The sequence below is a fragment of the Rousettus aegyptiacus genome, unplaced genomic scaffold, assembly GCF_014176215.1.
Source record: "Rousettus aegyptiacus isolate mRouAeg1 unplaced genomic scaffold, mRouAeg1.p scaffold_m13_p_1, whole genome shotgun sequence".
Lineage (NCBI taxonomy): Eukaryota > Metazoa > Chordata > Mammalia > Chiroptera > Pteropodidae > Rousettus > Rousettus aegyptiacus.
In genome coordinates this window covers 184,136,117-184,162,243 of record NW_023416284.1, presented here as the reverse complement: position 1 = coordinate 184,162,243, position 26,127 = coordinate 184,136,117, and the positions used below count along the sequence as shown (strand labels likewise).

General features: G+C 58.5%; 1 protein-coding gene across 1 annotated transcript in view; it reads left to right on the top strand.

Moving 5' to 3' along the window:
- The first annotated feature begins 974 nt into the window (after window positions 1–974).
- PDE10A (phosphodiesterase 10A) overlaps window positions 975–26,127 on the top strand; it is a 317,180-nt gene continuing 292,027 nt past the window's right edge. The window contains exon 1 of the mRNA XM_036223535.1: window positions 975–996. Within this exon, the coding sequence (XP_036079428.1) occupies window positions 990–996 (7 nt within the window). The 5' untranslated portion in view covers window positions 975–989. The remainder of the gene's footprint in view (window positions 997–26,127) is intronic.

The following is a 26,127-nucleotide window of genomic DNA, read 5'->3' as shown; positions in this document are numbered from 1 at the left end:
GGGAGAGGCAGGAGAGGTGGGGGGGGGGGGCGGGGAGCAGGCGAAGGGCCCCTAGACGGAGGCCACCTCGGCACTGGTGTAGGATCTGTGCGCCTGCCCCTGTGCCGGCCTCCCGAGCGCCTGCCCCTCGCCTGCCCCTGCCGAGCGGCGGCCCCTTTCCATTCATTCCCTCCCGGCCTCGCCTCCCCTCCCCTCCCCTCCGCCTGCCTCTCCCCGCCACCTAACCCCACCTTCACTCTTCCCTCTGAGGGGGGAGGGCCGGGGTGTGGAGGAGCCCCCCCACGCCCCAGCCCTGGGCAGAGATGTCGAAGAAACGCAGAGCTCTGGAGGGTGGAGGAGGCGGAGGAGAGTCCCAGCTCCCAGAGGAGGAGCCCCCCGCCTGGTCTGGGGGCCGCGGCCGCGAGGAGCAAGGTAGGGGGAGGGGCCGGGCAGGCGAGGGCCGGGCAGGCAGCGTTTCGGAGTTGGGATCCTCTGCAGGAATGCAGCCCCCCGTGCCAGGGCAACTTGGGTAGACTTTCCCCCACCAACGGGCTTCGCCTGTGTCTTCAGGAAGCCGGGGGTGGGTGGGAAGGAGCTGACGGGGCTGACGCTGGAGACCCGGGCTGGGGCGCCCTGGAAGCGGTGTGGGGAGAAGGCGAGGGCGGGGTGGGGTGGCACGGGGGGCGGCCAGGAGGTGGGCATCGGGGCGGCCGGCCGGGTCCCACCCCCTGTCTGCCTCGCTGCCACGGGCACGGGTGTGACGGACGGCCCCGTGGATGCGGAGCCGGCTCTGCCGTCTGCGTGCAGGACACCTGTGCCTGCGGGGTGGGCTGCGGGCGCGGTCCCCCTAGTGTCTGCGGCCACGAGGGACAGCAGGGGGGGATGCTGCCTTCGCGTGCTTCTCCAATCCAGGGCTGCTCGGGCTTGCGTCATGCTGAATCCTTCCTCTGCGCCCTCCCGAAGTTGGAGGTGAGGTCTGAAGCAGATGGAGGGACGAGCTGTGACGCGTGATGGCAGGTGGGTCCCCCTGCGCCCGGGCGGCCCCCATGGCAAGGTGAAGGGGGCCGTTTCCGATGGGGCCGACGGGCAGCCTGGGATGCCTGAGTCCCACGTAAAGGGAGCCCGGACAGACCCCTTTTATCTTGCTGAGAGCATTTGGGGTTTGGCTAACAGTAGGCCCGAGTGAACCGGTCAAGCCTTTTCTGGGCTGTAGTTAAAATACAGAAGGAACAGGAACCTCTCGGGTGCAAATGCTTCATTGCCGGCTCCGCTGTGGAGCAGAAGGCGGAAGGCCAGGCCGGGGGTGGCCGGAGCCCAGGCGGGCCGGGCGGCCGCTCTGCGGCAGACCCTTCCCCTCCGGAGTCGAGCCCTGCGGCCTCGGGCTGTGGCAGCTGAGTGCAGACCCAGGAGGCCCGGGCGTGTGTCTCCAAAATGGAGTCCATGGTCCCTGTGCCTTGACGTCATGAGGAACACAGAGCCACACAGTGCTTCCTGCACGCTCAGCGTGGTGCGTGCGTCCGCGTGGAGCCTCCGGCGTGGCCCGTGTGCACCTGCGGCACCGGTCTGGCCCCGACCGTCCCTGGGCAGTGCACTTTGGAGTTGCAGAAACCGGTGGGGGTGGCGCTGCCTGCTCACCTCCATGGGCCGTGACTGGCCACGTTCTGACGTGCTTTGCTCAGTTGTGATCTTAGAGCAAAGCCCTCTGCATTTCTTAAATTAATTTGACTGGGAAATGGCATTTGGTAAGAAATTCAAGTATTGCAAACAGCTTTACGTGAGTGGTCGGTGTTTTTCCAGCTTTGGGGAGAGTGACTCGGCGTCGCCATGAGTGTGTGTGATGCATTCGTCAGCTCCGTTCTCTGGATCCGGCCGTGACCTGAGGGTCACTCCCGAGGTGCAGTACCGTGCTCCTTCGCTTAAAACACCGGCGTCGTCTGTGGGAGCCGACGTCATTGTCACAGTAATAACGACCTGGATACGTTTTATGCCATTTTAATAATGAATGGCCTCATGGCTGCCAGTTGTAAAAATTGTATCTTAGCAAACATTTCTTGTCCCTGTCGTGGAGACGTGGGGCACGACAACCTCCAAGGCCTCGCTCCGTCCTCAGAGCGGCTGCTCAGCCCCGTGCACCCGCCGGCGGGCCGGGGCCCCACCCAGGACGTTTGGCAAGTCAGGATGGGCAGCAGCTGGTACCCATGTCCCTCTTATTCAGAGATTATCATAATTTTGAAATGACTTCTTGTGCAAATCGGTTTTGTTTCAGAGCTTAACAACGTCTAATGATTTTACTGTATCCTTTGTATTTGGCACATGAAAATGCTCCTTGGTAATTGCCTGCGAACGCGTAACTGCAGAAACCACCGGCGCGGCAACGCCCAGCCGCCGCCTGCTCGTGAATGTGTTTCTCTGGCGAGCGGTGGCCGGGCGCGCGCCCGAAGCGGCGGCAGCGCACCTGCGTGCGCGTGGTGCGGCGTCCGGGCGCGCTCCCTTCGCCTTCCGGCGACGCAGAGGCCAGGTGGGAGCCCGCGGCCGAGCGGCAGGCGGTTAGGCACGGAGGAGCCTCCGGTGGCTAGGGCCCCGGGCCTCCTGCACCCGCCGCAGCTCCAGGCTCACGTTTGTCCTTCGGGTCTTCCGACCGAGGTCGCTGATGTAGCAGGTAGTGTTTCCATCAGCCTTGCCGTTGACCTTGGACATCAGAAGAGGCTCCTTTTACATTACAAAAAGTTGGAAGACTGATGCGTTTGTTAAGTTCAGCCATTGAAAGTACGTGACAAGATGTATTCAATTAAGGCAATTGGAAATTAACCTCCGGTGGTAGCCGACGGTTTGAAGACCGTCCGTCCGCAGGTTGGTTGGATCTAAAGTTTGGAGTCCCCGGTGAGCGTGTGGGCTGCCTGGAGGGCGTGTGGCCGGGACCGAACATAGGGACCAAAGCCCGTTGTCCTTTCCCGTCCTCCCCCACAGCCGGCCTGTGCCGCGGCGCAGAGTCCCCGGCCACCGGCGCGAGGTGTTCGCGTCCGGCCCTGTGCGGGTGTTTCTCGGTTATTGTGTTGCGACGGCTCCTGTCTTGTTCATAGTGTCTCTTCAGGAGACCCCCGCCCTGGGGTCACTGGGGACACACATGCGTGGTCGGGTCCCTCCCTGGCTGTGGGGGCTCCAGCCAGGGGGGGTGAGAGGTGAACTGGAGCGTCCTGGCTTTGGCTCGACATTTCTTTGGGTGCCCTTTGAAGTTATTTGGGGTGCGTGCGTGTGTGTGGGGGGGTCCTCTCGCGGGCCCCCGCTGGCTCTGCGTCCTACACGTGTTCAGACTATCCCGATGGAATATATCTGCATAAAACGGTATCCTTACACGATTTCGTCTTTGCGACTCAGAGGAGTTTGGTGTGCGGATGGACAGCGCCCGGCGCGAGCTTCCTTTCGCTTTTCTGCTCCGCACGTCCTTGCCTCGCACGTGGGTACGAGCGCGCTGCGATGCCGAGCCAGCCGAGACGATGACGGGCACGTCACCGACTGGGGGGAGGGGCGTCTCCGACGAGAACACTGAACGGTGCGCGTGCCCGCTCTTATGCCGTAAGAAGGGTCTTCTATTTCGTCATTCTCTTCACATTCTCTTCTTAGTAGTCACTTTCCAAGGAATTATTTACTTAGAAATTTTGATTTGATCGCAAAACACTTCATTGCTTACTCTTCACCGAAACACAACATTCAACTCTTGTTTTCCCACAGCCTCACTCTCAGCCCCTGTGGGTTCTGATACTCATCTGCATCCTCCCCTCCCCTCCCCCTCCCCCACCAAACTCTTCCATGACGTTTTCTAGTTCCAACTCCCATTGTTTTAAGATGATTTTTGCATGTGAAATGATGTCAATTGCTTATTATTACATTCAATGACTCTCGTGAGGTTTTCCAAAATAAGTAGTTTTTATTTTTGATGAAATCGCTTCAGATCCTACCTAGCCCGGTTTTCTGGGATCTGCTACCGTAGGGTGGAAAGTCACCTGGAGAGGAGCGCCGGCCCCGAGGGACGCCAGGGCAGGTCTGAGCAGGGCTCGTGACCTGCTCGCAATTCGCGTCCCTCAGGCGAACCGTCTGTGGACGCTGTTCCTTCGTCCGATGAGTTAGTGACGGGAAACTGTGTGCCTCTTTGACACCACGGTGGCACTTGGCTTTTGTGGCCTTCCTGTCTTATTAGCAGGTTGTTGGCTTTGCAGGTGTCTGGATTTGGGGGCGGGGATAGCATCAGCTTCATGCCTCTAAAGCCAGTTAAAGGTGAACAGCTAGGTTGTTAAGTGACCTACAGCTAGATGACCCCCTGCAACCAGTTGAGATAATTTTTTTCCTAACAGATTGATTTTTAAAAAATAATTGATCAGATTAAAAAAATACTATGAAAAAAATCTCTTAAAGGGGAATTTATAATCATTAATATAAAAGAGTGGGCACGACCCCTTGAAGAAGTAATTGATGTTCAAGAAAAAACACATTCTCCAGAAGTTTGATGGCAAAGAGAATGATAGTTCAGAGGGTTTGAGTTCCCAGGTCAGTTTCTCTGGCTGTCACCAGAAAGGCCGTCACCGCGCAGTGCGCCGAAGCCGGCGGGGGAGACAGGGGACTTGGGGTAACAGGAGTCTAAGCCTGCAGGGCGGAGCCAAGGAGCCAGTCTTCCCCTTTGGACAAGAGCGGAAGTCACCTGCGTCTAAAGACGGAAGGCCCTCCCCGTTGTCTTTTTCCTCATCCGCGATGCTAGAAGGTTGAGTTAGATGCCCCGGACGGTCAGAGGTCTAAGACTTTGATAATGACTGCGTGAAGAAATGAGTAAACCACAACCAGACTCCGAAACTAAACGGTAACTCACAGAGGAAGCAGAGGAAGGGGAGTCTCGGTGACCTGGGGTGGGGGGGGGCATGGGATGCTTCCTTTCCAGACCCCGGAAGCTCCGAGCATGGTGGGGTGTTAACTCTGGCACCTTTGGATTAGAGTCGAGCAGCAGCGCCTCACGTCGTAAGCGGTTTCCATTTGCACCCTACCCGCCAACCCTCTCCCTGCTCCCCACAGACACAACCTTCCCTTCTGCGAAGAAACGGGACTGCAGACCCGGGGAGGACAGAGCTGGGTGGCTGTGCTCACCGCACCCCCCCGCCCCCCCCCGCCCCCCCCCCCCCGCCGGCCCTTCTGCTTCTGCTGGGGGTGGCGGCCGAACGGAGCAAAAGGGGCCTTGACTTCTCTGGGAGCCGGACATCGCCTTAGGTTTGTTAGCTAGAGGAGCATTCTTAATAAAAGGGCTGCTCGACTGCGACATGAAATTCCTGTGAAGGGCTCTTTAACTTTCTGTTTTCTTCCTCAGTGAATACAAGATAGCAATCACGATGACCAGTATCATAATAATACACAGGTATGCACACATGTATTACTGTACACACACACACACACACACACACACACGGTGAACACGGTCAAATAGCACAAGAAGACACACAGAAAAGACACACAGTATGTTCTCCTCCCACCCCATTCACCTGTCCCAAGGGTCACCAAAGCGACAGGGTTCTTATGTCACCAGACCTAGTCTGTGCACGTACAGGGTTTCATACGCAATATGGCCTTTTTATACAAACACGAGCATCCTGTACACTCTTTTTCCTCGTACCTTTCTTTAGTCATTTATATATTTCTTGGAAATTGACCAGCAGATATAGGATTACTTTATGTTTATTGGCTGTATAGTATTCCACATTACAATGTAACGTGATTAACTTAATTCATATCAAATGGTATTGAAGTTACTAGGTTCTTGTTTTTATAAATAATGCCGTAATAAGGAATCACAAAGTACTTTTTGAGCACACATATATAAATGTGTATTTTGGAAAATTCCTAGAGATAGAAGTCAACTCAAAGAGGTATAACGATTTAAATCCCACCGAAGGCCTATTTTCCCACACCTGCCCCAATTTTCTAATGCAGTTTGATGCTTTGGGGACCACAGATTGTAGTATTTAGCAACCTTAAGCACGCTCCTTCTAACAATGGGGTGGACAGTTTACGTGTGAACAGTTTTGGATGCAGGCTCATCGCAGCGCTTACAGATTTTAGAATTCGGGCCCGTTTTCCTCCTCCAGCTCTCTGCCTGAAGTAGAGGTGATAAGCAGCGTTGTGTGCTGGTCATCTCAGTTACCACAGATAGGCACAGGTCTGCGACTTTGCTGTGGAATACACAAATACACGCAATAACAGAAAAAGAACTGTGTTTTGTAAAAAACATATGTTATTTTAACATAGGGAACTTGTACGCCGGGGAGAGGCATGGATATTATAAATGGTACAGGTATTGCTCTCAAATTCTCACATCACTGCAATGATGATAAGCCGGGTTTTGTGACTTTCATACATTTTATACACTTAGAGGTTACGAAATGTCGTCAGAATATAAACTGGCAAAGGGCAGGGAGAGCGTCTTAACTGGCATGTTTATAGAGGGCTTTATCTAGAACCGATAACTCCCGTCTCGTTCGCTGAGTTTTTCCGGCCTCCGGGGTAATGCCTGGTACACAGCAGGCACTCAATAATTTCTTTTCGCATGAAATGATGACTCTTTCTGTAGCTAAGGCAACGCGGAGCGTCGAGTGCTCCACTTAGTAGCGACCGCCATGCTTCCGCTTGCAGATGGCGAGAGGCAGAGAGGAATCTTCACGGTGAGCCGCGGACGGTTTTCATTCATACAGAAAACTGGCTCTGAGATGGAGCACACACAGGTGATTAAAACGCAGCGCCATGTGTTTATAAAAGCAGTTTTCCTTAGGACTGAATTTAAGATAGCAACGCCTCATCCGAACGCACGAGAGGGAAGTAGGAACAGATTCTCTCCTCCCACTTTATTTATTTCTAAGCGTGGGATCCACACGAAAGTCGCCCGGGTCGGAGAACGAGCGCTAACAAACCCCTCGCCGCCAACGACCCGTCGTAATGTTTTGACACGGAGTTCGAGCCCGTTTCTGATGCCGGGCTGCTGCCCACTGCCGGAGTCCACCGCCCAGCTGCCCCTCGCCTGCCCGGCGGGGGGAGCTGGTCAGACGGCCGCGTGTCCTCCCCTTGGTGACAGTGGAAGCTCAGTGTTCAGAAGCCCTGGCCCCTACCTGGAGGCGCCGTGAACCTCGCACCTGCCGGCTCTCGTGCTGTGTTCGGACCCGCGCGGGCGCCTGCCTTGCCTGTGAGCAACGGGCGTTTCTTCCCGTCTGGACGCGTCTGCGGCGTCATCGGCACCAGCATCTGTCCGTGCGCGAGGCCCGCCTCGCTCTGGGGTGCGACCGGGACCCATTCCGTGCTGCATTTTCTCCTCCTCCCCTCCCTCCTCCTCCTCCCCTCCCTCCTCCTCCTCTTTCTCCCACAGCGTTTACGATTTTAAGCTGAACTATTGGAGAGTTATTTGTAGACGTTATGACGATCTAGAGGCATCAGATTTATTTCCGAAGAGCGAGGCGTTCTCTTCCACGACTGGAATCCAACAACCGCGGTGAGAATGTTTAATGTCAATATGATGTTGTCCAGTGCGAGCACGGGTTCAGACTTCCCCAGTAATGCCTATTTTTTTTTTTTTTGCCCCCTCAACCTGGGATCCAGTCGAGAGTCACAAGTGACATTTAGTTGTCACCTTTCTTTAATCTAGAAAAGCTCCGTGATGTAGACATTTTTGAAGAGTTCCAGGTCAATTGTCTTTCAGAAATTCTCAGTTTGGATTAGTCTGATGTTCCCCCAAAAAGTAGATCCAGGTTAAACATTTTGGAGCAGGATACTGCACAGGTGACACCGTGCCCTATCCGCATGTCACACCAGAAGGCACATGATGTCAGCACGGTCCCGTCATTAGTGATGTTGAGCTTGATCAGCTAAGGTGATTATCTGCCAGACTTCTCCACTACGAAGAGAAGTAGAAACATATTCTGAAAATGCACCGTCATGCCATGGCAAAATCTCTGCCTAAAAGCATAATATGTTGAACACAAAAATCTGCAATAAAAGTCAATTCATAATGATATAAATTTGGGTTTTGCCTACGTGCAACGTTTTCAGGAAGTTCACCTTTGGCGACAGCACAGGTAGACCGCGGGTGTTCTGTGTACACGCCCCAGATAAAGACAGAGGACGTTTCCAGTGCTCTCGAGGCAACGCCATCTCAGAGGTCACCACTCCCCGTCCGGACCTCGCCGGCCGCTCCCGCTTTGCCCGGTTTCGGACTCACGTATGTGGAATCGAACGGCGTGAACGCCTGAGTCCGGATTCTCTTCTTTGGCGTGATGTCTGTGGGCTCACCCGTGTTCCTGCAGGGGTTGGCTCTTTTCGAGTGCCGAGTAGTATTCGGTTCCTATTCCGCAATTTGCGCGTCCCTTCGTATCGATGGGGGGTTGGGCGGTTTCAGTGTGGGAGCTGTTACAGATGACAGTGCTACAGAACGTTCTCCTACGTGCTTTTCGGTGGACCCAAACGCTCATTTGCCTTAAATGGAAATCCTGCGCGCCATTTTAAAATCATTTGTGTAGGCTCTGCATCAGTCGTTGGAGCCCATGAGTCTGATTTTCTGTAGCTCGGTCTGAAAACCACGGATGGTGTATTCGCGAGGAGGATCCTGGTGCCATTGACACATTGAACGTGACGACATTCGCGGTCCAGGTACAGGACCTCGACAGATGACCGGGGTCTCACTCTCTGTAGGAAGAGTCTATACGCGGTTTGGATCCCCAGATGCAGTTATTCTTGTCTACGGCAGACATGGGCTGTGGTCCTTGTTCATTTAAGCGGTGTGTTGTGATGACGTCTCCGACCCTGAAGGAGGCGCTGTTGACAAGGAAGGCGGGGAGTCAGTCAGCAGGCGGAAGGCCCTGTGGGGCAGGTTGCTATAAGACGGAGATTCCTTCTGTTTGGGGAAAGCGTCCGGCCTAGGAGTCTCTGCCTGGGGGACCCTGGACTTCGCCTCGGGAAGGGCGGGTCTTCAGGGGGGCTGTTCTCTTTCCCAGGTGACCCTTGAGCACTGTCGCGATTCCGATTTCTGCCTCTTTCTACTTTCTACATCCAGACAGGCAAAATGACAGTCACCTGCCTGTCTCACCTGGGCCTGCACGGGCTCACTGAGGAGGAGAGGGGGCAAATGCGACTTTATTCCACCCGCCTGGAGATAGTAAGACTCACGTCTCGGAAACAGACGCGGTGCAGAGGTGGCGGGTTTGCAGTCGCCGTGACGTCCAGCACCAGACTCTCTGGGGAAGGAAGTATCTTTGAATCACACTTCGATGCCAACAGCGGGAGGTGTGTGTGTGTGTGGGGGGGAGACCCTGGGGCCTCGGGCGGGGACTCAGTGAGAACGTGAGAGACTGTGACAAGGACGAGGTGTCGGGCCCGCTCGGAGGACAGGCGCTCGGAAGCCAGGAGTGGCGGCCGGTGACCACGCGCTCATTTGGAGTGTGGTCGTGGCTGTGCACTCCTTCATGCGACTCCTAGTCTTTGCTAAACCCGCCGGATTCCTAAACATTCCATTCGAAGGTAAAACCCGTGAAGGGGAGGGGGAGGGAGGGAGGGGTAGAGGGGGTCAAATTTATAGTGACGGAAGAAAACGACATAGTTCGTTTGAAAGGGGGTTTGAGGTGACAGGTTTAAATTACTAGGGCAACAGAAAATATAATCGAGAACCTAATTTATGAAAAGTGCCACGTGTGTAAAATCGTCTTCAGCGCTTTAAACTGGGAGCGATGGTCAAAGACAGACCCGTGAGGGGCCTGGATCCCACGCCCGGGTTCCAGGGGTGTCACCCCGGGGGAGCGTGCGTTGGGCTGGCCGGCCAACGCAGGACAGACAGCCCCGGGGACCGAGGCCCCGGAGCGTGTCAAGGAGCGCTCACGGGGCTGCGGGCATCTCCGGGCTGCGACTCGGTGCGATTCAAGGCAAGTCCCTCGACCTCAAGGGCGGGCAAAGTCCCCACCTCGAGGTGTACCGAGCCATGTTTCGCCGCTAACTTGAAGCTAATTGCAACACTTAAAAAAAAAAAATTCAATTACTGTTGGCATATAATATTATATTAGTTTCAGGTGTACAACACAGTGATCAGACATTTATGGAATTATGAAGTGATCACCCCGATAAACCCAGGGCCCACCCGACACCCCCCATACATGGCCATGACGATGTTATTGACAATGTTCCCCACGCTGTACATCCCCGTGACTACTTTGTAACTACCAATTCATACTTCTTAATCCTTTCCCCCTTTTCACCCCCCCCAAGCCCCCCACCTGTCTGGCAACCCTCAAAATATTCTTTGTATCTGCGAGGCCGTTTCCGGTCCAAAGGGACACCGTGCATCCGCACGTTCACTGCGGCATCGCCAGCAGTAGCGGGCGGCGTGGGCAGGTGGGCGTCCGTCGAGCGCGAGCAGGTAGAGGAGAGGTGCAGTGTACCCGCGACGGAAGAGGGCTCGGCCGCAGGAACGTGGGGTCGTGGCGTCCGCGCGGCGCGGATGGGCCCAGAGGGCGTCTGCGGGGTGGGGCAGGTCACAGAAGGACGGGCGCGGTGTGAGGTCGCCGCCCCGTGGGATCCAGGGAGCCCCGGGTGGTCCCGAGGAGAATCGGCACCGACGGGCGGACCGCCGCCCTCACTCCGCTTAACACCCTTTCCCCCGCGGCGTCCGGCCTCGGCCTCACGGTCAGACGCCCGAGGTCACCGCCGTTTGATTGACAGAGGCGCGTCGCCGGCTGCGGGTTTCCCGGTGGTGGCAACGCCCCCTCGCCGCTGGGCCTCGCCGTGGGCCGGCCCCGTGGCCGCAGGGCGCAAGCCGCGCAGGCCACCCAGGTCCCCGCTGCGCCCCGCCCACTCGGACGCGCTCGCTGCGGCCGCACAGAGCCGCGCCCGGGGGTCGCCGTGGCAGGTGGCGTGGGGCCGGAGGACCGAGGCCTGTCCGAGATGCTCTCGTCTTGCTCTCTCCCCTCTCGTCCGCCTCTCCCCACGGGGGTAGATCCCCGATAAGGGCGCCCCTGCCCCCCGCGTCGGGCGGCCGCTTACCGCCCTTCTTCTTACGAGGAAATCGCCAAAGCGCCTTTTGTTCTCCAGCAAAATCAAGCGCGGGCGGCGCCGCCCTCTCTTTGGCATTACGGTCTGCCGCGTGGGGTCCCAGAGGGGTCGTCAGCGAGGGGATGGATGTGGCAACACTGTCACCCAGACATGGCGACGCGGGGTCAAAGGCCCAGCGTCCCGGCTTCGCCTCTCCCTTCCCCAGCAGAGGCCCCGGGCGCCCGCTAGCGCGGCCTGTCGTCAACGAGTGTTTGTGCTGCCCCTGAGCCCCGTCCCCAGGCTCCGCTCGGTCACGCCTCGTGGGAAGCTGCCTGCCACGTCCTCGGAGGCCCCTCTGCTTCCCGCCTCCTCCGTGAAGCCCTGGCATCTCCCCCACCCCCAAGGCGGGAGGCTTCCCCCCGCAAGTCCCGAGCTCTGGGTAGTCTTAGGCACTCGCCCGCCCCATGGGGCTTGAGGATCATTTCGAATCCCTCTTTGTCCCCCTGGCCTGAGGGTTTCTGGAGAAGAGGGAGCCTCCTTTTATACACAGCCCTGCAGCCGCCAGAGTCGCAAGTCATCACCTGTCAAGGTGTGAGCATGGCCAAGGCCGGGGCACGGCCCGAACCAGGCCTGCCCGGGGTCGCAGAGGTAAGAATCCCGGCTGATTGCTGGTGGCAGCCTGTAAGTGGTGTGGGGAGGCGGTTTTAAAATCGCAGTAACCTTTTATTTTAAGAGTTATTTAATGATCGAATGGACTGATTCAGCTGGTATTTTGTAGACGGTAGGAGATATAAGGGTGAACCTTGCCGAGTGGCTGGTGTGAAGGCTGGAAGGTTCGCAGGCAACGATGCCGATGTTCCGATGAGAAATTCTGTCGCGTTGCTGGAGGAGGGAATGGCGCAGGTATTCACGAGGACAGGCGGGGTAAAGAGAAGAGGTCGCAGGCGGAGGACCGCGTGGCGCCGCGCTCCGGGAGGTGGGGGGGTGCCCCGGCCTCGCCCGGCCTTGCCAGGTGGTCCTGGGCTCAGGCTCCGTGCGCCTGCCCGGCGGCCACCTTAGTCACCGCGTACGTCCGTACACTGGCAAGAACCAGCTTTGGGTGTGTCTTCAGAAGGTCGGCTTTTCTCTGAGACTCCAAGCTCTCGTCAATGTCACACGTCCCTTAGGCAACTTCACCTCACTCCGGCTCGGCCGCCTGTCCGCTCCCGCTCACAAAACGTGCGGGACCCGCAGGGACCTCCGCTCCGTGACATTTCTTTCCTAAATTTATTTTTAACACTTCATTTACTTCCGCCTCTCCCCTCCCCCCTGGGAACCACTAGCCCATTGTCCACGTCCGTGAGTCTCTGTTTGTCCCGTGCATTCGTTGCTCTTAGGTTTATGTCCCACGTGTAAGTGATACCATGTGACTTTCGACCTTCTCTGTCTGGCTCACTTCACTGGGTGTGATTATCTCCAGGTCCGTCCACGTTGTCACGAATGGCAGCATTTCACCTCTTCTCACGGCCGAGTGATGGTCCCTCGTGTAAATGCACCACAGCTTTGTTAGCCACTCATCTCTCATGGGACACTTCGGTTGCTCCCATGGCCTGGCCGCTGTGATCCGTAACATTTCGAAATGGTTTCGGACTGCGGGTAACAGCCTATTCATGAGTCGGGAAGTCTACTGTGTAGTGGGTCCTAGCCGCATTTCCACAAACCGAAGTGAGGAGGCGGCCAGGGGGAGGGGAGGGGAGGGGAGGGGAGGGGAGGGCAGGGCAGAGGGCGTCCGGTGAATTTAGCAAGACGGGCCGGTATTAGTGACGTGTCTGTGTTTGTATTTGGTCCTCTTGTAAAGGAACATTTCTTATTGTGAGTTGAACAAGTAATAAAAATCCCTGGTCTAGACTATATTTTACAGCTATCTCGGTGACAATGGACAGCCCACAAGGCCAGAACGGTTATGGCCTCTTGGTAGAAAAACAATAAATACATCATTTACGTGAATGGATTTATTTGAGTAAGTCGTGCCGAGCCTCTCGGGTTAGGATGGCTCGGAGGCTCTGTTTTCGCTATCGGAAGGGGAAGCCCAGGAACGCAGCGGCGGCCTTGGTCGCAGGGGCCGGTCACACCGCCGCCCCTCTGGCGACAGCCCGCTGGGTGCCACCTGCGGGGGCAGCGCCCGGGCCCACCCTGTCGCCGTCATCCAGCACCTCTCGGTGAGCCTTGCGCCCCAGCCGGCTGCAAAGCGAGTCGGGGTCAACATCACCGCGGCGACCTTCCAGCCGTGAGCGCTCAACGAACAAGTCGTCTCCTCCGCTGAGCGAGGGACTGGAGCACAGCTTGGCACCAACCGGGGGCCCGACATGGGGGCAGGCGAGATTCCGGGGAGGCGAACGGGAAGACAGACAAGGCGGTTCGCTTTGAGGGGGGGCTCGCGAGGGCAGGTCCGCCGGCCAGCGGCAGAGCGCCTGGGACCCGCGGGAGGGATCCACGCGGAGCCCTGCCATCTGGGCGGGGCGGTCCCCCCCATAACGGGTCCTTGTCCCCAGCGGAGCCCCGCTGGTGGGCAGAACAGACGTGTGGCAGAGCGAAAGGCGCCCCGTCTTTTCCAAATCACTCTGTGCTCTTGAAAACGGTTCACGGCTAATGCACGGCTTTTATTAGAATGTGCTTGGGAGTCGTCACCGTCTTCTCTTTTTCCTTAAGTGAGACTCTTTCAGGCTCCTTTGTGACAGAGTGTCCCTCACCCCCCAGGAAGCCGGACTTCGGCCTCGTTTTTTACGCTGTGATTGCTACTTGTTCAGGCTGCTTTATACTTCAGAATGCTTCGAGTTAAGTTAGAGGCGTCGACTCCGTGGGTATCTGTGGTCCTTTATCTTTCCCCTTCTACTGTGACTTCCGCTAATTTAGATTTGATAGGTAATGAGGTGAAATAATGAAATAAATAAATAAAGACGTCGTGGCTGCCTACGTGCCCATTTGTGAAAATTAACGCCAAATTTTCTTTGGAAATGCCTGGTACAGCCTGGTTCTCAGACCTGCACCCTCTGGGTCTGACGATTTAAACTATCCCGTGCTCTTTGAAAAGCATGATTAACTCTTGTTTCACCCTTTTCCTCCCATCTTCGATGACATGCACACTTGGCTCTTAGCTGCTGAGGCACATTAATAGTTTGGGTCCCTGTTCCCACTGGGAGAGGAAGAGAAGATGTGGAAACCTCACGGTCACGCAGTCACACGTCCACGGCGTGCAGAGCGCTGGAGACGAGCCATCGGCGGTGGGCAAGAGTTTATGTTTCCAGCCCTTATGGAATTTTCAATCTTTGTAGGAAGATAAGAATGCGTTGCATGAGCCAGTAAGTGAACGTCTTCTTGGAAGCCATCCAATGGGTCACGGAAGTTTCTAGAGGGGAGAGATCCAGTTCCCCAGGCTCGGCTGCGTGGAATCGTGGATGACCTTGAACCTCCGGCTCAACATGCTCGTTAGGCGGCAAGAAGCCGCCATCCTGCGTGTGTAAGCGTGTTGGTTAACAGCCAGAGTCCATTCCTGCGCAACTCTTCTTCTTTATTTAAAACAGATTTCGAATGTTAAGAAAAATAAAAAAATAAAAAATAAATAAAACAGATTTCTGCACAGTCGTTTCCTTGAGATTCATTAAGGCTCATGGAAAATTCCTTCTCATGGGCCCGATTCATGTTCCGATGTTTTTTCTTCAATGCATCGTCTTCCTTGTTATAATTGTATTCATTTATTCTTGAATAAAAAAATAAATGCCATTGGTAAAAAGTCAAAAGATACAAAAGATACATAATGAAAACTAAGTCATTTTTTGTGTGTTATTTAGTTTCGTTTAAAAGATTTCCTCATAGAGTTATTGCCCATTTCCTTTAAGTTCATCCTTCGGTATATTTATCTCTTTTTATTGCTCTTATAATGGAATAATTTTTCCACCAGTTTTTTTAGAGTAGTTTCTTATATATAGCGAATGCTGTGAATATTTTTATAAACTGATTTTTGCATTTGAAAACCCTTAAACTTACAGAAAATTTGCGAGTACAGTAGAAATAACCGTTTCCCCCTGAACCGGCTGGCTTACTGTGCACTGTCTGCAAACAAGGACATTTAACCTGAACACAAGACATCCGCCCGCATCAGGAACAGCCAGCCATGCGTCTGCCATTCGACCCTAAGGCCGATAGCAGCCGGGAGAGCGAACGGGGCTGATCCAGGGCCACCGCGGCCTGGGAGCGGTCTCTGCCTTTCACCGGCTTTGACGACGGCCGCGTTTTTGAGGATTATGAGGAGTTTTGTAAAATGCCTCGGTTTGCGTTTGTTCCGAGGGACACTCGCGGTTGACCCGGGCCACGTCCCGTTGGGATTGGAATGTCACAGAAACGACACTGGCTCTTCCTCAGGCATCTTGACAGGTGGCCACGAATCGGATTTATCCAGTTACCGAGGATGTCCGCTCAGCCACTCGGTCGCTTGGTGAGGGCGGCGGCCCATCTGCTTCCTTGTCCCCTGGTGAGCGGTGAGGAGTCTGCAGAAAGGCGCTTGGATACCACGCGGCCGTTGGCTCTTCACGCTTCCACTTATCCGCTCGCCGACTTTCGCAAGTTGGGACTCCTGGTTTCCTGTTTCATTCGGCAGGTTGTAACATGTCGCCGATCAAGGCGTTCGGTGGGTCCCCGTTGGGGGTCGCCTCGCAGTGGGGTCCCTGAGGCCCTGCGTGCCCTGAGCTCCCGCTTGCCTCGGTCTTTCTAACTCCACGGTGTGGCCAACACCTGGCTGTACGGCTCCTTCTGGCCTCGACGACCTGCTGTGACCCGGTGGCCGTGCGCACAGAGTTACGTGCACAGCACCTGCCGCCAAGTCCGGCCAGGCGGGGCGCCTGCAGAGCCCTTGCTGGGAGGCCTGGGGAGGGCGCGGCAGCAGCTCAGAGAGGGTTTCGGTGTGGCACAGGTGGCCAGGCAGGTGACACCTGGGCCAGCTGAGGACGCGCCAGCCGGAGCTACCGCAGGAGTCTGTGCGGACGAGCACGGAGGCAGGGGACCGTGACCGTGGCGTCACCGGGCGGCCGCCGGCGCACCGTGTCCGCAGCACGGCTTCGGTCGGCCCCGCATCCCTGGCCCCTTCCTTTTCATTGGCAAAACCACCCGTCTCTGTTCATGCCGGACACGTCCAGTGAGTCTCGCCACTGTCCCCAGACTGGGCTTTATCCTCCCATTTTAGTTGAGGACGTTCTCACCCAAAGATGTCAACGGGCTTGTGAAAGGTCACACGTCGCATAGGCGGGAAAGCTAGGGTTTGAACGTGGCCGGCTCGGCTCCTTCCCACCCCGCTCAGGCGTGAGGTGCCAGAAAGGGAGGCAGACTTGGTCCACAGCCAGAGGCGTGAGCGCCCCGGGCACTAGTAAGAAGAGTTTGCCCTTTCCCGTGTGTGTGTGTGTGTGTGTGTGTGTGTGTGAGAGAGAGAGAGAGAGAGAACGAACACACGTTTTGATTAGTTACTTGAAAACTGCCACTTCGGAGGGTGGGAAGCTCGGTTGCGTTCTTGCCGACACCTGAGCACCCTCCATCGCTGGCGCCTCACTATGTTTCTGAGATAAGGTCGTCGGAATGTGAAGGCAGCTTGGGGAGGCGTGTGCACGTGTGCTCCTGTGTACACGTGTGTTTCACGTTTAACCCGTGAAGCAGTCAGGCCCCGTGTGCAGAGCAGGCATGCACAAGGCTTGGCCCAGAACGGGTGGATTCCGTCCGTGTGGGGGGGCGGGGTGTGTGGTCGTGGTCTTGACACTCAGCGCCTGGGGCGTCTTATTGGTCTTGAACCTGAATTCACAAAGCTGATAACGAAGGAAGTCATCTTCCGTCGTTTCCGGCTGGTTTAGGACCAGCTGCGACCTCGCCCACAGCCCGCCTGACTGGTGTTTTGCAGACACTTTATCAAACACAGGCGGCTGACATCCTGGAGCAGGCGATTAGTCTGGGAAAACGGAAGCGTGGGCCTCACCCCAGCCCCTCTCAGGCCCCATGGAAAACACTTTTCTTCATGACTTTTGGAGCACTCATTGCCGCCGGGGTGGTGCGGCCGGGCAAAGTCGGAGGGCCACGTGCCGAGGCCCCGTCAGACGTGGGCGTCCGGGTTCCCGCGCGCGGGTGGCCAGGCGGTGCTGCGGCCAGCCCAGACGCGCTGGGAGCTGTCGCTCGCTGGCCGCCCCTCCGGCTGTGCTCCCCAAGTCTGAGCAAACGCCAGCGCTTCTGGGGTGTGGCTCTTGATGTCCTTCACTGGGAGCTAAAGGTCGTGGCCCCAGGAAGCAGGTGCCCGATGAGTTTTCTTCGTGATGGTGGCAGAGGTGGTCTCACCCGGTGGGCAGGCCTGGGAGCAAACGGCCCCGAGTTCAAATCTCACGCATCGCCGCCAGCTACAAAACCCTCTCTCATCCCAAGGGCAGTACTTTGTTTGCTTTTGTGTGTCCAGGCGACCTCCGGGCCCGGGGCGGGGGAGCTGCAGTAGTGACCTCTGGGCTGTGCCTTCGCCGGCTTCGGTAGAAGTGGAGGGGGCAGGGCGCTCTGTCCTCGGTGGCTGGACCTTCGGGGCCGGTGCTTCTGCTCATCTTGGCTGCCCACCGTGTGGCCTGGCCTCTGTGCTAGGGCAGACCCCTGAGGAGGGGGCAGGCGGGGGGTCGGGGAGTGCAGCCGGCCCGGGGCCACGGAGCAGCGTGCCCCACCCCGGGACCCCGAGTCCTCTCGCGGCTTCCACTAGCCTCTTCAGGTTCTTTACTTCGAAACGGAGCGTCTGGATGGAATATGCCCCGGGGGGTCGGTGTTCTAGGCTGACTTCCACGAAGGCCCGAAAGGTAGCCAATCTCCTGGTGCGAAGGCAAAAATTGGATGTGCGTTCTCTGATTTCATCCACATAGAATGATACGCGGTATTTTCCATTGAGAGGACAGAGGCTAAATGGCTCATTATACTTTTATGGCAAAACACCGTAATTTTTCTTGTATCTTCCCTGTATCACTAGGGACGGCGAGGAGAGCCAGGAACTTCGGGATGAGCTCTCTCCCTTCCTGCCGCTGTCAGGCCTCCATTGCCTCCTCCGCCCCTGCTCCCCCCAGCTCCAGAGACGGGAGCTTCTTGCTCCCCACATGGAAACCTCTAGGGGTGGGGCCCTGGCGTTACCTCGGGAGTGGCCTCACTTTGGCTCCCAACCCCACTGAGCATACTGCAAACTGACTCCGTCACACATGGACGGAGCTTGCAAGGGCAGCCTGAGGCGGGGGCGTGGAGCCCGAAACTGGGCCGCCGTGTGCGCGGGTGAGGCACCAGGTGCACGGGTGAGTTGCCGCGTGCACAGGTGAGGCGCTGCATGTACGGGTGAGCCGCACCCCACCACCCGTCTGCTCATCACCCACCTGGCCGCTGGTTCTCATGGTGCTGTTGCGGGACCTGAGCCCCCTGCCTGCTGTCCTGTGAATGCTGTGGCCTCGAGTTTTTCCGGAATGACAGGAACCGGAGAGAGGCACTGGGGAATGACCCCACAGGCACTGAGGTGGGGAGATGCTTCCGAATCACAGGCCGAGGGGCTTTGATTTGTAGCCTTTTCTGTAGATTTTGTCTGTAGTTGTTTGCTCGTTTGCTCCGGGCCAGCTGGAGCTCTGAGCGTCCGGCCCCCTGCTCCGGCCCGCCCCGCCTTCTCTCCGCAAGTGGCAGAGCGGGGTGCTGACACTCAGGGAGCCCGGCGGGGTCACCCCCAGAGGGGCCTGGAGACGCGGGGTCGCTGTCGCTAAACAGGGTCCAGCTTTCTGTGTCTCTTGCAGTGTGAGGAGCCACCCCCCCCACCCCCTGCGTGAGTTCCCAGTCTCGGAGGGATCAGAAACACAAGTGTCAGTGGGTTTTTCTGGAGCCGGGCTGAAGCCGGCACCGGGTGACGGGGGCCAAGACTCCAGGCCCAGACTCGGAATCCACTGCGCTGCCCACCCGGCCACCCTGGCCCTCAGCGGCCCACAGCCAGGTCGAGGCCGGGCTGGGAGCCGGGTTCTCCAGGCCTCCCAGGCCTCCACGGGACCCTGTGCAGGACCCGCAAACAGAGCGCTGCAGACCCAGGGCGGAGCCTGCCGCTGGGGGGCGCTGTCTGGCTCCTGCGGAGGCCCGTCCCACCTGGAGGCGGGGTCCTCGCCCTGCGCGCGGAGCTCGGTTCTCTCACATGCCGCAGCAGGGCCTTGATCACTGGGCACGTGGCCGGGCCAACCGCGTGCAGCTGGGCCCTGCGGGCTCCGACTCAGACCACCTTAAATGCAGTGATTCGTGTGAGGAGCTTAGCACCGTGATTGACAGGGGAGCCGCTGGGGACTGTCAGGCGTAAGGATTAGTACTAACGTGACCGCGTTGTGCAGTGTTTAAGGTACAGGGGTCGCAGGTCGCCCCCCACCCCCCACACACCCCTGACACCCCGCCGAGCGCATGGCGCCCTCGGAACAGCTCAGGCTTCTGCACCGTGAGCCGCGAGGCCCTTCTGCTGTTGTGGCGAATGCTCCCGTCCTCGCGGGTGCGGCTGGGCTGGCGGGTCGCCCGGCCGGGCTCCGTGGCCGACCGCGTCACCCCCAGCCCCGCACGCTCCCAGGCGACGGAGGCTGCCTGGTGCCCACGCCCCGTGCCCCGGGCCTCATGCGGCGGTCAGGCGTCCTCTGAGAAAAGGTGTATTTGAAAATGCACGGCCGTGGTCTGTGCAGTCTCAAGACCCCACTCACTCTTCCGTCAGGTGACATGAGGGAATTGTGAACCGGAGCGGTCCCCGCTTCTCCTGTGCTCAGGGGGCGGAGGAGGGTGTCCAAGAGGAAGGCCCCCGAGCCGGTGCTTCCCGGTGCGAATAGTTATTTTTCAAAATCAAGCGAGAACCACAGAAAGGGGTAGAATCTGATGAATCGTGATACAAGATCCAATAGTAAGATTTAAAACACTTCTCACCCTCGGTTGAAGGGCGAGTTTCTTGGCTCATGGGAATCAGAAGGATCCCACAAGTGAACATCAGAGGACCATGCAAGTTGCCACACCGGAATTCTGTAAGAGTCGCCTTTCTTGCATGACTTGCATCATCACCGTCAGGTTTCTAAGGATACAAGTAAATTCTGGACCAGGGTAGAACCACTTGAAAGAATTAAACCCCAAGAAACCACAGAACTGAGTCACCCAAATGAGGGTTTTAGAAAAGCACTCAGAGAAATGGAGAAAAATTGCTGTGGGTATGGCGCCCTTCTCTTGAATTCTCTTTAAAAACCATGGAGAAACAACAGTGATTCGGATGTTTCTCGTGCTAATTCGGTCTCTCTCCCTCCAGAGTCTTGGTTCACATAATGCGTGTTAGTCACGTGCTCATGTGTGTTAGAGAGATTGCTAAACATGAGATGGCACCATTATGAAATAATTCACTGATTCGAAAAGCATTGTTTTATTCTGCTTTTCAACATCTAGCAGGATTGGACATTTTTTCCAGTCTCCTGACCTTCTGTTCAGTCGGTGTGTGGATATGCCCATTTTATAGATGTGACAGTCGAGGCTCTAAACATTAGGAAACATTTTCAGAAATCGTAGCAAAACGGAACGCACCCTGCGCTTCCCGTGTCGCTTTCGTGTGAACGGCGCCATCTGCCATCACGCCCCGGAACTCATCGCGGACACATGCCGCGGGGAGCCGCGGCTACTCTGCCTTCCTTCGTTGTGGTTCCTCGTTTGCTCTGCTCGTCGGAACGCAGACCCTTCAGTCTTCCGGTCTCCTGTGGTTTTTTGTTTGTTTGTTTTTTTCGCTGCTTGAATAATCTTTAAAGCACAACACCGAGAACACTCACATCAAAGTGCTTGCACGTGTCGCACACTGGAACTTTCTGATGCGGGTTACCGTCTGGTTTCCTGTGCTCCGTGCATTGAAATGCTGGCTTTTTCTAAGCGGAATCATGTTTAACGGGCAGAGGGAACAGCACGCGCAAAGGCCCAGAGGCAGGGCATGCAGTCAGACCGGGCAGGGCGCGACGGACGCGGGGGGCGGGGGCGGCGGGCGGCTGGCCGGGGCGCTGGGCTTTACGGGGAAGGCGGCCAGGGGGCGGCAGAGGCGTGGGAGCAAGTACGGACCGATCGGCTCTGTGTTTCGGGAGCTCAGCTGGAAATACTAGGATTGAACGTGGGCCTGGCAGAGGGCACCGTTCTGAAGCTCTCACAGAACTCTTAGCAAGCGGTAACGAGGCCTAACTCAGAGCAGCGGAAGGGGAACACGACGCGGAACGCGGCCGAAATGCACTCTCTCTCGCTCGGCGTTCTCGCTGCTTCCGACGCTGCATTCGGGGCCCGACCTTAAACACCAGGGCACGGGGAGCACTCGGGCCCCGTGACACGCCGTGTGACCAGTGAAACAGGAGGTGGCCGGGCGCTCTGCACGCGCTGTCGAGCGGTGCTGGGACGCTCGGCCGTGGTAGCAGCGGTGAGGAGACGTCTCGGAAGTCGGCACCCCCTCCCGGCACCTCGCCCCTGCCGGGTGTCGCCGCGGGCGGCCAGGAGACCCCGGGGCCCGGGAGGCGGTCAGAAGGGGCCGAACTGCAGTCCGTGCGTCCTCCGTTGTTGCCGTTTATTCCCGGGGACAACAGAGCCCGTGGGCTCAGCTCGTCTCACGCCGGTCCCCTCGATTCCCCCACCACAGAGCCGTGAGGAGCGAAGCGCTCGCCTCGGCAGCCTCCCTCGTGTCCGGCGGTGGCCGGGGGACACTGTTTGGGCAATGAGGTGGGAAGCAAGGAGGCCACGGGAGCCTCTGGGAGGCCTCGCGCTTCCCGGGCGGGCGTTCTGCGCGGCCTTCCACGTCCACCCCGCGGGAATGCTGCCGCCCCGCGGCTGCCCTGAGCCCTGGGGACGAGGACAAGGACCGGGGGAGAGGGCGGGTCCCCGCGGGGGTGGGGAGCGGGACGCCTGGCTCCGCGACCCCTCCGCCCGCCGCGGTGCCTGTCCCCCCCCCGCCCCCCCGCCCCCCCCCCGCCCCCCGCCGTGCCTCGCTTTCCGGTCTCCCCGCTCGGGCCCTCGCCTGCAGGCGGCAAGGCCCGACTCTCCAGAACCGGGCCGGGGCCCCCGCGGGTGCGCACGGTCCACGACACGCGCTTCTGCTGTCACGTCACCGTCACCTTCGCAGCGTCAGCCACCGCAGCGGGAATCGCGGCCGAAGTGGCACCTGCCACGTCACTTCACCTCTTCGTGGAGTTAGCGTGACACGCTCCTTCTCCCCGCGGAAAGCCCGTGTGTGGACGCGGGCGGCAGTTTTATTCACGACGACCCCAAATGTTATGGGAACAGCCAGATGTCCTCCGACAGGTGATGGATAAACAAACTGGTCCGTCCGGACGACGAGACATTATCAAACAATAAAAAGGAACAAGCAAGCCGTCAAGTCGCGAGCAGACGTGGAGGCAACTGAGACTCAGTGGTGGCCAGGGGCCAAGGGCGAGGGACGGCGACCGGGCGGGGGCCTCGTGGGGCGGTGCCGCCACCCTGCCCGGTGCTGTTGTGGCGGAGACGTGACGCGCGCATCTGGTGAGACCCGCAGAACGAGCCGCACCGAGCGGCCCCGGGCGGACGTGCCCACGTCCGTCGGTGATCAAGCGCCAATGCCGCTTCGGCTACCGTAAACACGTGTCCCCCGAGGCAGTGCCGGGGCTCCGGGAAAGGGGCGCGGGGACATGGGAGTTCTCCATACCTTCTGCTCAGTTTTCCGGAAGCCTAAAACTGCTCTTAAAAAAAAAAAAAGTATTAATTTTTAAAAGTAATGAGCAGCTAATGAAGAAAAAACTCTCTTATCCCTTGAGCCAGTAAGTAGTATAGAAATTAACATCTTGCCACTGACTCTCATAAGGGAGCGGTGGGGAGGGCTCTTCCCTGGATGGTTTGGAGCACTTCCGTGAGGACGAGAGAATGCCCAAAGTCGCAGCATGAGCCCGGTGGCGAAGTCTAATATATGAACTTCAATTAGTCAGGTTCGATTAACGAAATCGTGGCCGTTCCGTAGCCGGCTCAGAAGATTGATTTTCCATGTCTCAAGCCTCCCGGTCTCGGTGAATAATTTCCCCTAATGCTGGATTTGAAACCTAACGGTGGGGCCGGCAAGACGAGGCGCTCACTGCGCTGAGGGCGGAAAACCCACGAGTCCTGGCGAAGAGTGCGCTGGGGCCGCTTTCCGCTCCTGTGAAAATAAAAAGCGGCTGAGGAAATACACATAAAAGATCAGCGGGCGAATGGAGCTGAGTGCGGAGCCCCCGGAAGCTGGGGTGGCGGGGGGACCCCGCGGGCCTCAGGTGCGGTGGCCTCTCCCCACGCCGAGGGCTTCTGCGGAGGCAGGAGGTGGCCAGGTGTGGTTTCCCGCCTCTCCCGCATTTCTTAGACTTCCGGTGAGTGCTCCCTATTTATGGAAGAAGACAAGCTTAAAACCTAAGGGGAAAATGCCAGAAACGTTATTGCAACGGTAATGTCGAGAAACGAGCGCAACGGCGCCGGCGAGTTTCGGGACCGAGGTCCGTGTGCGCGCAGCGCGGGGCGCCGCCCACCTTCCCGGGGGGTCCCCTGCCTTCCCGGCCCCCCACCCCGCCTTCCTGGGCCCCTCCCCCCCCCCCCCCGCCTTCCCGGGGACCCCACCTTCCCGGGCCCGCTGCGACACGCGACAAAGCTCACGCCGTGAACCCCGGGATCGCACCGTGGCTCGTGCGCCTGGTTTCACCGGGCGCTGCAGGGCCCGGGGAGGGAAACGGCCTCTCGCAGAGCTGGGGGCCGGGGCGCACGTGGGGCGAGGCCAATGGTGGGGAGCGGGCCCCGCGGCGGTGGCACGTCATGCGGGGGCAGACAGGGGCGCTGGGGGTCCCGATGCGGACGCGAACCCCGCTGGGAAAACCATGCACCGGCTCTGCGCCTGGTTCCTCGCGTGTTTGGAGCGCGTGAGCGGGAAAACCCCGGCGGAGGCGCGGGGACCGGCGGGCGCCCCGCACTCCGCAGGCCGCGGTCAGCGCTGCCACGTGGGTGCACGGAACGCGCCCCCCGCAAAGGGGAGCGAGGTCCCCCCTGCTCGCGGAGGAGGTGCGCTCTCACCTGGGTCTGGACGATTCCGAGCTGTGCAGGGAGGAGACTGAAAATTAACCTAAAAAACAGGACAGCGACGGGGGCATCGCCGAAGGGCAGGGGTCGGACCGTCAACACGGGAGACCAAACCCGAAGAGGGTTGGGGCCGGGGTGCCCGGGACCCTGGATATGGGCGTCGGGGTGGGAGTGTCACATCGGCCCCCAGGAGGGAGGTACGAGGAGGAAACGCAGCGGCTGCGCGTGAGGCCGCTGGCCACGGCTCCGACCGTCCCCAGAGGCCAAGGGAGCCAGGCGGCTCCGCAGAGGCCGCTGAACAGGGAGGGAGGACGGTGGCCGCCAGATCCAAGCGGTCCCGAGGGTGAGCCAGCCCACACGGGAGCACGTGGGACAGAGCGTTCCCCACAAGCCGGCGCCCGCAAGGGCAGCGCGAGGTCGGGCGTGGGCGCAGGGGCACGGGTCTGTCACGCATTCATCGCTTCGCAGAGCCCACGAATCTGCTGCCACTTTGTGTCAATTCAGAAGCTGGTTTTTCAGATTCTTGCCCAGCTGACGGGACACCCCAACCACATCGGTCTCCAGAAAGGCCTCCGGGACCTGGGTCTGGCCTGTGAGCTGACTTCTTGCCTGGACGAGGACACAGCATGGCGGCCCCCATGAGAGGACCCGTCCTGGGAAATCAGTCTCTTTCCCGAAAGGACACACGTGCTCATCCAATCAGACGCGAGGCCACATCTCCCGCCTCACGCTCCGGTCGTGCGTTATTCTGTGGAACGGCTGCCCCCAGCATTGCTCACGTGTGGCCCTGCATCCTGTGTGAGCCTTCGACGGGGTCAGGCTGCGAATCAGAGCTCGAGGCAGACGCCGCCCCCCTTGCCTGGACGCCGAGGCCCGCCCGAGTCGGGCGCAGCTTGCCTCTGCCCCCAAGCCCGTCGCTGCGGCTTCCCGGGGACCCTCTTCCTGCCTCGAAGGCCCCTTGCTGCACCCCGGGCAGACCCCCTCCTCACGGGAGCCGGGGACTGGGTGCCCCCGTAGGCAGGCTGCCCTTTCCCGGGCACTGACAAGCAAACGCGAGGCGGGCAGGGTGCGGCGCCACCTTACCGGGCCGAGAGGGAGCATCTCCTGTTCTCTCGACAGAGACCGCAAGCTAAAGGCTAGAAACAGCCCGTGTGCAAACAGAAGAAGGGGAAAGTGTCCATAAGCCGAGCGAACGTTTCCGCGAGCAAACGACGTTGGCTTGAAACCGGCAGGCCCGATACAGCTCCGAGCAGAGCCCACTTCGGTGGGCAGGAAGGGGACAGGTTAGCCCTGTCCGCCGGGTCAGCGTTCTCTGGCTCCCCCCGTCCGGATCAGAGAGCATGTTCAAACTTTTGAAAACTTAAAATATGTAAAGACATTGGCCGTATTCTTCAAGTCGGTCTGCAGATGGTTGCCATTTGTGCTGGGCCTGAAGGTGCACGAGAGAGGCTAAGCTGCAAACTGAGCCTGGCTGCCACCAATGCCGGGCTTGGCGCCACTGAGCAAGAGGTACAGGGCACACCGAGGCCAGATGCTACCTCTTTGGAGTTTGTGAACCTTTGAGAGATTTTAGGAAAGTCCACAGCATGAGCCAAGACAGGCTGTTTGTATGGAGAAGCCACCTGAGGCAGGTGCCACTTTGCTCATTTGCGTGCGTGTGCGCGTGTGTGTGCACACGTGCGCACGTATTTCGTTCCATGCAATTTTATCGCACGTGTGGCGTTGCTCGGCCGCCGCCACCGTATGCGCGGGAGCCCCCCCCCCACGTCGCCCCCCTGCTACCCGCGCAGCCGCACCCCTCCCCCCTCTCTCCCCGGCCTCTGAGGTTGCGTGCGCATCGGAACACAGTGGCAGGCCAGGTCCCCGGCGGCCGCGGGCGTGCACTTGGGCCGAGGGAGGGAGGTCCGTCTCTGTGGGCACCGTGGGGTGGATTTCCGCTGATGGCGCCGCTTCCCGAGGCCTGTGACAGCAGGGACGTCCAGAGAGCGCTGCCTGCGGGCGCCGGCCCCGGGCGCGGTG